The sequence below is a fragment of the Notolabrus celidotus genome, chromosome 22, assembly GCF_009762535.1.
Source record: "Notolabrus celidotus isolate fNotCel1 chromosome 22, fNotCel1.pri, whole genome shotgun sequence".
NCBI classification, from domain to species: domain Eukaryota; kingdom Metazoa; phylum Chordata; class Actinopteri; order Labriformes; family Labridae; genus Notolabrus; species Notolabrus celidotus.
The window spans coordinates 21706608-21721634 of NC_048293.1; the positions used below are offsets into that span (position 1 = coordinate 21706608).

The 15027-nt window shown below is 39.4% G+C and overlaps 1 protein-coding gene across 2 annotated transcripts; it reads left to right on the plus strand.

Moving 5' to 3' along the window:
- Nucleotides 1-1370: 1370 nt before the first annotated feature.
- ccr6b (chemokine (C-C motif) receptor 6b) lies at nt 1371-8209 on the plus strand. 2 transcript variants are annotated; one of them, XM_034675438.1, is made up of 2 exons: nt 1371-1453; nt 6342-8209. In XM_034675438.1, exon 2 carries the CDS (start codon nt 6351-6353, stop codon nt 7443-7445), a length of 1095 nt encoding a protein of 364 aa, XP_034531329.1. In that variant the 5' UTR covers nt 1371-1453; nt 6342-6350; the 3' UTR covers nt 7446-8209. The 2 variants fall into 2 exon arrangements, with proteins under 2 accessions (XP_034531329.1, XP_034531328.1); XM_034675437.1 differs by lacking the exon at nt 1371-1453 and adding an exon at nt 5608-5832.
- Nucleotides 8210-15027: the final 6818 nt, after the last annotated feature.

Sequence of the window (15027 nt, forward strand, 5' to 3'; positions counted from 1 at the left end):
CTTTTAGGCACTTTCAGTATCATAGACTTGAGGTGCCACATGAGAAATCAGGCACTGAGATGCAGACTAAACAATTCTTATATTATAGATTTTTTTAGTGAGGGGTAAAAGATGATTGGATCAGTCCATAGAAGTTGTTAAGGAGGATTTACTCTGCACATTTAGTCGCTGTATTGAATGATGTCAAAATAAATTACTATGTTTAAGCATTCTGGCAAAACAAACTGCACTTTTTGTTATACTTGCCCTCCTCTTAGTGCTACCATTAGCTGATATTCACTAAAACAGCTGCAGCTCCATCTGCAGGGCATCACGAGTAGAAGCAGAAACAGCATAATCAGGATCAAACAGATCAGTGGATCAAAAACATTTCTGCCTATGACCCCCAAAATGACAAAACTAGAGACTGGTGACCCCCCTTAAATCTAAAAATTAGTTTGAACTTTTAATTTTTAATTTTGCAGTAGATATTTCTTATAAAAATGGATAAAATATGACAATTGAAGCAATCGAACATTTTGATTTAATTTTTGAAGGCATCTCACGACCCCCACGATTGCCCTGTGACCCTACTTTGGGAACCATTAGACACAGTACAGCTCAGAGCATGTTTACATCTTTTAATATCTTTATCAAGGCAATAAAAAAACTAATAATTATAATACAAAAAATCCAAAAGTACAAAAAAGTTGATTGTTCAGAAGAAAAAAGAGATAAGTGTTCATCAAGCTTCAGTCTCAAAATATTGTCTGTCTAGTATCGGGGGAAGAAAAACCATGTCAGCAAAACCCAACTGAGGTTTGAGGGTAAGAGGGTATAAATACAGATGGTTTCTGTGCATGTGTGTTGTTATTGTGAACACACCTGTGTGTGTTCTGTTCAAAGACCGAGAGTGAGGAGGTAAGGATTTAAATCAAATCTCTACTTTGCAAAAATGTTATTCATTTCATCAATGATAGCTCACACTGAGTGTTACTGCTGTGAGGTTTTAATAATAAAACCCAGGTGGTATAAAGAGTGATTTGATTTCACGCAGCAGTCTGTCAGTAAATCAAAGTGTTGCATTAAAAGTCAAAGGAAACGATTAAACGTGCACTGAACACACACGGAAACCTCCCTGTACAACAAATGTTATTATGTCGATAGCAGCATCAGATAAGGAGGATCTGTGTGCAGAGGTGGGCAGAACATGCACATGAGTTTGAGGTCAAAAGCAGGAAGATGATTGAAGCTCTGCAGTCACACAAACGCAGGGCATGTCAGTTTGTGGTTTCAGCTTCTGTTGTCTTTGGAGATTTTTTCAGTAATATCGACTTTAAGTCAACGCACTGAACTCTTTCCTCATACGATTTCACACTTTGGTGAATGTGGCAGACTTGGTGGAAGATTTTTTTTCATCTGTTTTTAACATCAAACTGAGAATTAAGAGATCAACTGAAGGAGAATTTGCAAGGTATGTTCTGAAAAAGATAAAACCACGAAACTTAATGCAGTTTGTGTTTTTTATTATTATCTCAGACTGGATGATAAACTTTGCTCATGTAAATGTTAAAAAGTATGTGCTTGTGAGTGTATTCCTGTAAATGAAATGTCATACCTGCACAGACTGTTCAACCTTTAAATTAGAGCCCACTCTCAAAGGTTTAAATGTCTCTTTTCATATAACAGATCGATTAACAGAGGGAACTGTCAGTTCTGTAAAATATGAGAAGGATTTATGAGATGAGCTTACAAACACGCCTGTACAAAAGACTCACCCTTTTATTGTTCTATTATTTTTACATATTAACAAACCTGACACCTTCCTCAATAATGAGCGCTGCTACGTGATATATATAACCTTACTAAAGTCGAGAATGTGAGAAGTGAGAGTGCTGAAACACAAGATATCATCATGTTGTCACGTATATTCCTTTACTCAGGTTTTTTTAGTAAAGGAAGTTAACGTGCAGCATGTTTCTCACACAATGTGATTAGCATTAAAGAGAAATCATGTTAGTTGCTGTGATAATTAAATGAACAGTAAGTATTCTCATGTTCGTACGTAACGCACAGAGGCACTGTGAGTGCAAAGATTATACACATGCTTTTAAAAAGAATATAAAAGAAGAGAAAAAGAAGTGTTGGAAAATAATAAAACAAAGTTAGCAGGTAATAATAATAATGATTAAAAATTATAATAATATTAATAATAATAATCTTTACTTATTTAGCATTTTTCAAAACAAGGTTACAAAGTGCTTTACAAATAAGAAAGAAAGAAACAGAAGACAATAAAAGAGAAATGTGAGGAAGACTAGCGAAAGGAAATAGGACAATTGGGAAAAAAAAGAAAAAAAGATAAAAGGTTAAAATGATCAGAATTCAGAAATAAAAAAAGAATATATATATATATATAGATAGATAGATAGATAGATAGATAGATAGATAGATAGATAGATAGATAGATAGATAGATAGATAGATAGATAGATAGATAGATAGATAGATAGATAGATAGATAGATAGATGAAAATAATAAAATATAAATAAATAAAAACAAACATAATAAAAAAGATACATATAAATATAAAATATACAAACAAATCATAAAATCATAATTTACAATATAAAACGATAAAAGGTTCAAAAATCTGAAATAAAAACAGTAATATAGATACAGTATATATAAAAAATAAAAAAATAGATGATATATATATATATATATATATATTAAATATATGTATATTAAAAAATAGATACAAATATAAAGAAATATAGGAATAAATAAAAACAAATATGTAGTATAAAAAATATTTATAAAATATATAAATATACAAATTATCATTAAATTTTAGAATTATAAAATCATGGTATTACAAAATAAAATGCTGCCAGTGATACTGCCTAAACAAATAATAAAAACATCTAGATTTAAACACGCTCAGGTGACGTCTCCTGTAAAACTAGGTCGATAAAACCTGTTTTTAAAAGAGATTAAAGACTACATAAGTGACTACATCACAAAACAAACAAACAAAAAGAACCAAAGAAAACAGAAAGAAGATTAGAATATTAAGGAAGTAAGAAAACAATTACTAAACTTGATTGACAAGAAAGAAGAAATGTGAAAAACTAAAATGAAAGGAATTAAAGATAAGAAGAGATTTGTGAAGGGTGTTCATGAATGTGTGTGTGCAGTTATGAGAGTGTTGGTGTTCATGTCCATGCTGTAATTTGATTAAGATTATTATAAATGGACTGTAGAGTGCTGATGATATGAGGACAGAGAAAGGAGGGGCTGTGGGTTCCAGTAGTCTGACCCTATTTTCCCTTTTAATCACTTCTTTATACAACTTTATTTCCGGTTGGTTTGTTCCGCTGACACGGTTACATGTTTGTGGCCTTCCCACACGCAAACCGCGTCTCAGAACAACATCTGAAGATCCTCTCTGATAAGGATCTCCCCAGCTTCAAAGAAAAGAAGCAGCACAAAGTGCAGACACCACCTGCAGTCTACCTTTGCATGCGTTCCCTCTGTGTCTACTGGACTGAATTTGGGTCACTCATCAAACAGAGGAAGAGATGAAAGAGAAAAAAAACTACTTTAACCTGTGAACTGACTAAAAGCTGTGAGATAAGCTTCAGTAAGCTGACATATAAGATAATGATGTGAAGTACAAAAGAACGACAAGTGCACCTCATACTCCTCCTCTTTTAGATCACATCTGTCCTCTGCTGGACCACACCACGGAGCGGAAGGTCTTCAATAACACCCACTAACTTCACATACCTCACCTGTTACCCGGCCACCAAAGAAACATAGAAAGTAGTTGACTCTAAATATTGATTTCAAGAGGATTTTAAAAGTAATGCAAATAAAGAAAGAGTCCCTGAGATGTTGATGCTTTCAGCAGGATATTTTATCAGAATGAACTTAACATTTTCCCTCACATTAAAGTCTTAATAAGCTGCTTTACTACTCAAACTGAACACTCACATTAACATACATTCACAGAACATCTTTCTGTTATCATTCTTAACAGATGCAGAAAACAACAGCAGCACCTGTATGACATTGTCTTCTCTGTAACACAGTGCTGGGCTTTAGGTGCTTTTCAACCGCATGAACTTTCCCCAAGAACTAGGGACTTTTTGAGGAGCTATTTGCCCTTTGACCGGGTCTAAATTTTGTACTGGGGTAATAATAATAATAATAATAATAATAATACATTTATTTATATAGCACCTTTTAAAAACAGGTTTACAAAGTGCTTTACAGAGTGCAAAACAAAGCGAGTGAAAACACAAACCCACATAACAATGGTAAGGAGAGCTAAAATGAGTTAAGTAAAAGACAATAATAAAAACCATGCAGAAATTAAAAAGTCAGTGATGAGTTGAGAAGTAAAAGCACAATTAAAAAAGTGTGTTTTTAAAAGAGGACAAGGATGTGGCTTGCCTGATCTCCTCCGGCAGGTCCTTGCAGAGTGACAGGGCCCTGACCGCAAAGGCCCGGTCACCTCTGGTTTTTAACTCCACTCTAGGAAATTCCAAGAGGGACCTGCCGGAGGATTTCAGGCAGCAGTTGGGGACATACATCCTTAGACACTTGCTTAGGTACTCAAGGGCCAGTCCATATATGGCTTTAAAAGTGAGAGTTAAAATCTTAAATTCAATTCTAAAACCCACAGGCAACCAGTGAAGGGAGGCTAAAATCAGTGTGATGTGTTCCCTTTTAATGGTGTGTGAGGAGTCTGGCAGCAGCGTTTTGGACTAACTGGAGTTTTTTGAGGTTGTGTTTGCTTAGGCAGGTGTAGAGTGAGTTACAATAATCTAATCGGGAAGTGATGAATGCATGGATGATAATTTCTAGGTTATGGTGTGAAAGGAAATGCCTGATCTGAGAGAATTCGCGCAGCTTGTATAGAAACAAAACAGAACTGTAGTTATAATATGTCGGTTGAAGTTAAGGTCTTTATCAAAGGTGATGCCAAGATTCTTGCAGTAGGGGGTCACAGGAGAAGCAAGCTGAAGTAAGGAGAGAATCTGTGATGAGTGTGGACCAAGCGGCAACCTCCGGTCTAAAAATATGAGTCAATGCGGAAGTGTTAGAAGCTGCAGTTCATCGAGGATCCTCTTGAGGCTGGCTCCGGAAGTACCGGAAGTCACATACACATGAATGGGGAAAAGACGATCTTTGCAGCAGTAATAAACATGTTTACAGCCTGGTACAAAAGATGAGTGTAGTCTGAATAGCTAATTTCTCGATGTCCTCTCACTGTGAGGGGGGTGAATTTTTTTCTAATTCGGCAATTTCGAAGATATTGAGATTACCAGTCTTCCAATGAGAGGCACAGCTGCCTGTGGGAACACTGCAGCTGTTGGCTAGGAGGCTCAAAGCCCGCCTCTTTACGTCACACTGGCTCGACAGAAGCAATATGGCTGCCGCAGCCGATTGGTCTCAAAACAGCTCTTCAGAAACAGATGGGTGACGTCACGGATACGTCCTTATTTTTTACAGTCTATGGTGTGGACCTATGAGCGGGATTTCGGGTTTGTTTGTGTTGAGTTGGAGAAAATTGTGCGACAGCCATATTTTAACTTCATTCAGACAGGAGTGGAGTGAGGACAGTTGGTCATGGGTAGTCAATCCCCCTCTGAGAAGCCCCTTCTGGGGGGTACACACCTGTAATTCACTTGTTTTGGCTGTATCATTGGTCTTCTCTGAGCCTGATAGTGTGAATATGTCTCTGTCAGCTCCGGTGTTACGGTATTATGAGCTACCCTGTAAACTGGAGACCTTCAGCTTTACATGGAGTTTACAACAGATGAAACATGGAAGGAGCCCTCGGTAATACATCCTACTTTAATTTATTATAAAAATGGGTAACAGTGGAAACGCAGACAATAATGGACCACAGGAACCATTTAGTTCCAGGAACTATCTGTTCAAAAAGCACCTTTAGTGTCTGCTTTCTTCAATTTGGTCAACATCTCTTTCACTCAGCTGCTCGTGTGTTTTAACATCAATCACTAGTGCAAGGTTTTCCCACTCTGATCCTCTTTTCTCCTCTTTTCTCTAATAACTAAATTAAAAATATCCTCCATGTCGTTACCAATGATTTCAGAAACTTAAGTTTTTGCCACATTGTCAACAGGCAAAGGTAAAGCATAAAATATAAATGTGCTCCTGCTGCAAGACTTGATATGACGTTGGTGTTGCTCTTGCTATGCAAAATAATAACTGTTGTTACAGGGTGTTGACCAATCAAAATCAAGTATTTAACATGAAAGCACTCGCTCCAGATGTTGTAAGGTTGTGGTTTGACGATTTCTTCAATCATGTCTCTTCTTCTCCAGGTTGAAAACATGGTGGAGTACCCGAATACAGTGACTCCAGACTATGAATACAGTACAGATGATTACCCCGACGGTCTCTGCAACATGGACCAAAACCTGGTGGACGTCAACACTCAAACCTACATCCACTCCATCATCTGTGCCTTCGGCCTTATTGGAAACGCTCTGGTCATCATCACCTACACCTTCTACAAGAGAACAAAGACCATGACGGACGTGTATCTCTTCAACGTGGCTGTGACCGACCTGATCTTTGTGGTGGCTCTCCCGTTTATCATTTACAACGAGCAGCAAAGTTGGTTAATGGGATCTGTGGCGTGTAAGATACTGAGGTCAGCCTACAGTATTAACCTGTACAGCGGCATGCTGTTGCTGGCCTGCATCAGTGGAGATCGTTACATCGCCATAGTTCAGGCTAGAAGATCGTTTGGCGCTCGCTCACACGCTCTGACCTACAGCCGACTCATCTGCTCGGCTGTTTGGATGTTTGCTCTGGCTTTGACTCTGCCCACACTCATGTACACGGAGCGCTTTGAAGAACGAAACCCGGGGGTTGCCAACGCCACTGTGATGTGCGAGCTGTCGTTCAGCAATGCAGAAACAGCAAAGCTCATGAAGGTGCTGGTTCCCAGTCTCCAAATGGCTGTCGGCTTCCTGGTCCCTCTGCTGGTGATGGTGTTTTGTTACTCCAGCATTGTTTGCACTCTGCTGCGGGCACAGAGCAGCCAGAGACACAAGGCGGTGCGGGTGGTGTTCGCAGTCGTTGTGATTTTCATCATGTGCCACCTTCCCTACAACGTGGCCCTGCTGACCCACACCGTGTCTCTGTTCCAGTTGAGGGGCTGTGAGGCGGAGGAGATCAAACTCAAAGTTCTGGCAGTTTCCAGGAGTGTGGCGTACCTGCACTGCTGCCTCAACCCCATCCTGTACGCCTTCATCGGGGTGAGGTTCAGGAGCCACTTCAAGCAGATCGTGACGGACCTGTGGTGCTTCAGCAAGAAGTACATCTACTCTGCTCGCTCGTCACGGGGGACGTCTGATATTTGCATCTCCGGCCGCGTGTCGTCAGAAGGCTTCAACAACATGTCGTCATTCAGTGCATAAACATGCTTTGCAATGCAAGTGAGCATCTGCTTTGGAGTAGTTGTGCAAATCATGCTAACATTGTCATTTCTCTTCAGTGTAAGGTGTTATAGGTTTTATGTTTCTTAGACAGCTCATCACTTTCTGGCTGATTGTAAAAACCTTTCGTGTTGCAGCTCCTCAGAGAAGAGAAGAGTGACAAACAGTAAATAAAAAATCATGTCAAACCTAGACCACATTGGTTTGCCACCTCTAAATTTAACCCCGTCTGAAGACAAAGACTCTTTCCGCGACACTGGGACTTCCAACCAGCTGCTGGTACCCTTTCCGGTCCTCTTTGAAGAACGGTCTCTGTTTGCAGTTTATAAAAGCACCTAAAACACATCAGCTGTGGTGCACTATGGTGATGATCGAGCCTTGTGACGCCTCCTCATCTGTTTTCACCAGAGAGTCAAATTAAAGCGGACTTGCAAGTCTCTATGGTGTTTAATGAGAAAGAATATGATTAGCTAGGAGCATGGCGATGCAGAGATGCAGAGGTTCTTTGTATGTCTGTTAGATTTATAAAAACTGTGGTGCATTTAGTGATTATATTCTTGCACTCACTCACATTTTGCTTTGTTGTATTCTGCTCATTAGTTGTTCAGTTGCTTTTTAAAAAAAAACATGTATCTTAAAGCTCCTGTGAGGAACTTACACCTTATTTTGTTCTGTATTAAACCTTTTTCTATGCTATAAATCTGATTGTACATTTCTGAATAAACACACTTGTAAAATACTTGGAATTATATTTTTTGCACAGATCTTCTTCTATGAAATTATTTTTTTAGAGACCGGTACCTGACCTTTATCTCGAACTAACACACTGAAAACTTGACAACTTAAGCACATTTTCTTTTTATGAAACTGTGAGCACTTAACCGCGAATGAAGGTGGAAGATTTCATTTTCTGATAATCTTGATAAGACGACAGAGAAAGGAGAAGTGTTGCAGCACAATGTGACATACTGTACCACGCAGTCTGCAATCAGGGCCACAACTCTCCCACAGCGTGAGAAAACACAACTACAACTAACACAGACAGAAATAAAGCTGGGGTGCGTAACTTTTGAGAAAGCTGCATGAGTGAGATCTGGATCATAAATCTATCTATCTGAGGAAAATATCAAAGCCACATCCTCTGCTAATCTGAACTCCTGCTGACACAGAGAGGATTCATTGTCATTACTAACTGTTCTAAACTACCTTTCTCTGATATTCTGGTGGAGCTAGCTTGTTGACTTAATCTTTTTAAAGACATAATATGAGTTAAGAGTGTTGGAAGGGAACAAACAAGTTAACAGGTAGCTGAGGAAGCAGTCACCGCAACGAGGACCAAAGCCTCTGCGCATTTAACTGCTAGGCTAATTAAGAATCAAAAATCAGCTGCAGACCTTCGTTGTCAAGTTCTTGTTTAGTCATAAAATATGCTTTTGACTTTTCTAATGTGTGTTGATTAATTCACCTGCACTCAGGGGTGGTAACTACTTTAAAAAAGCTCAACTCTTTATGTCCTGATCATATTCAACCAGAGAGGTATCATCCCATGAGTGCCAGGCTTCAATTTTGTCCTTCTCTTCTCCTGATCTGTGCAGGTTGTGCTTATTCATGAACTAGAAATACTTGGTTGAACACTAAATGCTAATCTGCAGGCTTCTTATATTTATATTAGAGTAAAGATAATATGCAGTGGTTTTAGGTATGGGAGCTTCATAGTGAAGGGGGAAAGAGTGGGGGGTGAAATGCAACAAATACCGCCATGACCTGGAATGGATCCTGCAGCCAGTGTGACGAGGACTGTAGCCTCTGAGCTAAACCAGCATCCCTGTTGGTACGTTATTCAAATGTACTCTGCAAATACCTCTGAGTGCCTCTTCCTTCAGCTAATACTTCATTATTTCATACAAACACCAAAAGGATTAATAAAGAAGCATATGAGCTGTTTCTGGCTCAAAACCTTCCACCACAGTTTACCATGAAGAATGAGTTCTTTGAATGCCATGACAGACTTTGATAATTCACCCCCTCAGTACCCAGAAGCTCTTGTTTTTTGGGGTCATTTCCTGTGATTGTTACAAGGAAGACGTCAAGTCTGACAAATGCAACCACAAGTTACCAGAGGGGTAAAAACTCGGGGAGTTTGTCAGCAGAAACAGTCGAAGTGAAACCGAGGCACGTGGCATTTTTAGAAAGTGACATTAAAACAAGGTCATAGTCTGTAAAATCAAACCTACCAAGATCTCATCTGATCCCCATTGGTCTTACTTATTTATTTATTCCCCTAATTATTTCTTATCTCACTGCTCCACATCCTTTTAACCTTTTCTATTTTATCTGATGTGACGTCGTCCTCTTCTTGATACCTTTCAATGCTTTTTCCCTTTTTGTTATCAGTAATCTTTTGCTCTTCTTCTGTTGTAAATGCATCAGTTTCATCACTTCATTCTCTTTAATTTATTTATTCTTCTTAACCTTTTACATTGTGTTTTGTTCTTGCATTGTTAGAATTTTTTAACAACTCTCTCTGTCTGGTTCAAAGTTTATTTCACCATCCTCCTGAGTTTGTGCCGTGCTTTGTCTGTCAAAGCACACTTGTCTTAGAAGGTCTTATATAAATAAAGTTATAGTTATTCTTATTATGCTGGTGCCTCTTTTAAATCTTGCACAAAACCAACAAACTTACAGAAATATGCAACAGAAACTCGAATGTCTTATGCCGTTCTGTCCTTTTCATCCACCAGAGGGCCTTAGTGAGCTTTGTTCAGTTTTTGGTCCCTGCTGAATGGAAGCCCCTGGATCTGCCTCTCTTCTGTTTCACATGATTTACTTTATGTAAAGAAGACCATGCAGCTTTTTAATTGAGCACTTGCAACTTATCTCACACATATTGTACCAATTGTACCAGAAGCTAGAACAAAGACTCACGGTGAGGCAGCTTTTTATCATCACGGCCCACTCCTGTGGAACACCCTACCTGAAGATCTAAGGGTTGCACTGAGCATCAACATTTTTAAAAGCAAACTCAAGACCGACCTTTTTAATCTCGCTTTTAACTGAGTTTTATTCTTATAACAGTTTTATTTCCCCTTAATTTATTTATTTATTATCTAGTTCAAATTTTAGTCACTTTTTATTTATTTATTTTATTTTATTTTATTTATGTGCTTATTTTAAGTATAGCATCTGACATGCGTTTCTTTTCCCTTTTGTTCTTCTGATAAACACGACAACATCTGTGCAGGAGCGTCTCAGTTGCACGCTCTTCTCTTTCTTTGTCTCTTTATTTCTACTCTAAACATTCACCTCTTCCCTCGTATGACACTGCACTGTCTACATACCTTCATGCATTTAGAATCCGTGTCCTCCCTTCACACAAGCTCACTGTCTGGAACTCAAGAGCTGACATTACGTAATTCATATCATTCGATCAGATTGATATTTCACTTGAGACTCATTTTAAACACATTTGAAAGCCAGATGTGAACTGCAGTTAAACTCAGTCAAAACTCAGGCTTCAGTTTGATACATCTGGATACAAGATAAGACGTCCGAACAAGGCCTGTGAGTTGGGATAGGAGGAGACGGGAGCATCCATATTTGGAAACAAATTACAGATTCTGTCTGAATTTGTCGTAGAGACGTAGAGAACTATTTTGACCAAACAATAAAGGTTGTCATGCAAACACCTGCTGTTGCCTTCCTTCTCTCTCTTTCCTCCACCACCCTCTAGGTGTGCTCAGTGTCTCTACAAACCACCTGGCCTCTCTTATGGGCCGTAACTCGCCCCTGCAGCTGTATGACATCTAAACCAGTGTATGCATGATCTCTGAATGTGAGTGTGTCTCTCTTTCATAGGACTCTACAGAAATCAAAAATGCATATGTCATTGCACCATATAGTTTTGCATTATATCACCCAGCTGTGTTAAATACTTGATTCTGATTGGTCAAACCTCCATAAGAGTGGTGGTAAAAGCATTAGTGTGGTCTTGAGAGAGCAGATGTGAGACCAGCCTGAGGTGTAGTGGACCCCAACCATCTCTGAGGTAGTGATAACAGCAGAAAAGTTCTTACAGACAGGACTCAGTCTGATCTCATCTTAATCCACCATGAGCAGAGCACTTTGCAGCATTTAGCAAGTTGCAGTAGCAAGGAAAAACATCCTTTAACAGGCAAAAACCTCCAGCAGGACCAGACTCATTGTCACATATAAAGCAGAGAGCCCAAAATACAGACTTCAACATCTATTACTTAACAAACAAAAGACTGAAAAGGCAACACTAAGATACACTTGCAAGAGTCCAAAAGCTGAGGAAACACAAGAAACCACAGAGGGAAGACACAGGAGAAAGAACTGGTAAGACATGTACATACCTGTAGAAGCGGAGACTAAATACACAGAAGGTAATCAGACACAGGTGTGGACACAGGTGAAACTAATCAGGGTAATCAAACTGGAGGGAAACACACAAGAGCAGGAAGTAAAGCTAAACCAGACACACAGGAAGTAGGACCTACAAAATAAAACAGGAAGCACTTCAAACAAGCAAAAAACAACACCAACCAAAAGCAACTCATGGCTCTCATGTTGCATGGCCATCTGCCTCCTCGACGGTGTTGGGGCTGGAAAGAGGGACAGAGGGGGATGAAGAGGAGAGATGGAAAGAGACAATAACAACAACAATATGTAACAAAAAACATGTTTATTAATGCTGTAAAGATCGTCTTTTTTGAATGGGTGTGTATGTGGTTTCCTGTGTTCCTGCAGCCAGCCTCAAGTGGATTCTTGCTGAATTGCAGTTTATAACACATCAGCATGGGCTTCATATTTTGTGACTGGAGGTTGCCGCTTTGCCCCGTGTTGTGTTGACATGTAATAAACTCTTCTTCATCACATTGAATTGGGTTTGATTTTCTAATTAAACTTCTGTTTATTGTTTAAGATTGAGTTGCTTCAGAGTAATTTCCACTCACCATGTAATTATGCTTTGCTAGCTGAATTGTAGAGTCATCATTAATTTATTTATTTTATTTTATTTATCCAGGAAAACAACATTGAGATTAAGAATCTCTTTTATAAGTGTGTCCTGGCCAAGATCGGCAGCAGCACGTTCCAACAAAGTTACAGATAAACACAGAGTTCTAAAAGATGACAACATATCATGAATTTCACAACAAAAATCATCAGTCAAAGCATCTACAAGCTGATGCATCTTCCTTAAGATCCTTCAGTCTGCTTTTAAAAACATTTAAAGAGACAAGCTCACTCAGACCCAGGCTCTCCTGCAGCAGGTTTCTGCAGGAGCAGCATATCTAAAACTCTGTTTACCCATTTCAAGACGCACTCTGTGGAGCGGAGCCTGAAGCTTCCAGTATTTTTTTTAAATGAATAAAATTGCTTAAATATGAGGGAAGCAAGTTAACAATTGCCTTATAAACAAGGACATGTTAATCTCCTCGATGCAGCAGACCAACCCATATCTCATGTGGTTTTTCTTGCAGTTTCTGGAGCTTATTGCAGCTGAAACTGTGACTGTGAGAGACGTAATATGCTTCTGTTGTTATCAGAGTGACTAAAGTGACCACCTGCTTCATTGATTCAAAGTATCACACAGGGTCGTTTTAGGTAGAGATTTCAAAGGATGTTAGAGTTTTATTTCTGCACCTCGGAGCTTCTCTGCTGATCTCAACTGTCACATCTGCTCAGGTATTCCAGCATCAGGTGATATATGACCGTCCGCTCATCTTTGGAGGAGTGACACCTCGCAAAGACCATTTTAATGTGATGGTTTACAGACCCATTAGCCCCGGGCTCATTCCAGATACCCCTCTCTCTATTTCATGTGTTATGGACATGCTACAACAAGGTGGCATCATCTTTGGCGCCGCAGTGACTCACAGAGGTTCATCTCTGAGGGTAAATTTACTCAAAGCAGATCTTGGCGCCGTCAAGCGAAGGGTATTTTTCAACCACATGTGAGTGCATTCATCCAAACATCTGGTCCTCGATAATGAAGTCACTCCTTACCCCTCAATGCCACAATTAGTGTGTGATTCACTCTCAGTGGAGTCATCCCTGCTGAAGGGTTAACACTACGGTATGTTGTCTTGTCAGACCCTTTGTGGGATGAGTGTTGTAAATGTGTGTTTGTTCATATCTCTGTGTGCACTCATTGTTTGTGGGTAACAAGGCATTTACCAGATGTTGGTGAAATGATGCGTGGTGTTGTTGTCTGCTTGTCTGGACACCTTTACTCTGAAGAGAAAAACAAAGACTGTATACGAAGATTTGAAGCCTCAGGGTTTGTAAGTTTGCCGACATCTTCTTGTTTTTGGAGCCAAAATAGAAGTTTTATTTGAGCATGTTTTGAAAGTTTATGCTTTTCAAAGTGAGGAGGAAGAACACTGAGTTGTTTATTGTTCATATGATGCCTTGCAATATCGGGCAAAAGTACTGCAAATGAAAACTGTCATGTCTCGTCAGTTATGTTAAGTTTACACCTTTTACTTCAGTCTTGTCTTTCATGTTTGTCATGTCCGCTTTTATTTTGCAGTCATGTCTCTCCTCTCGTTTCAGGCAACTTCACTTCATGTCCTGGTGATTCCCCTATGTGGTGATTGTCGTCCCCGCCCCTCATTGTTTCCACCTCTGTCCCATTACCTCCTGTATAAAAGTCTGCGTCTTCCCTTGTCCTGCACCAGATCGTCGTGTCTCGTCCGTCGTGTATGTGCAAACATTCTTGGAGCCAAGTAGGCTACCATGTTTGTTTCTTTTGTTTTTTTACTTACTCGAATAAATTGCCTCTCTTTGTTGCAAACTCTGGAAGTTGTGCGTTTGGGTCCTTATTGCCAATCCTTGTCAAACTAGCCTTTCAGCCAACTGGTGTAGCCAATCTGTTACTTTGGAATATGTACCATGTCCCCTTTCAAGATATAAGACAGGAAAAACACGGTGGAGTTAGGGGGACTTTTCATTTGCAAATGCTTAGTCATCAACTAATCCTAATGCTAGCTTAGGTAGTAAGGTGCATCTGTTATAATAGCAGCCGTGATACTTATCTAATTTTGCAAAAAGAAGACTGAAACACAACATGCTTACCAGAACTAGACAAATCGAAACACCAATACTTTCAGACTGTTCCTGAAACGGGGCCATATTTTGCAAAGACTTTCTTTAAAGATAAAGACCTAACACTAGATGTTAAGACCACAGACTTATTCAAAATAATTTCTTGTCATTGAAAATGTTAAGTGAAGTAAGAAAAACAAGCAAACAATAACAAAACTCAAGAAAAAAGGCTTATTTTGTGACAAGCTTACACACAAACAGACGTCTGGTCAGGACGAGTGGAGTCGCCCTCTGCTGGCGATTGTAAGAATGTAGCTTTAAGGCACTTCTGCATTGACTTAAATTCTCAGACCTGCAGACTATTTTGCAACCATACTTAGAATGCCAGAAGAAGAAGAACGCTATTGGTCTAGTGGTTTAAGCCTACCCCATGTGCAGAGGCGAAAATCCTGGTCGTAGCGGTCGCTGGTTTGACTCCCGGCTACAGCAATACGGT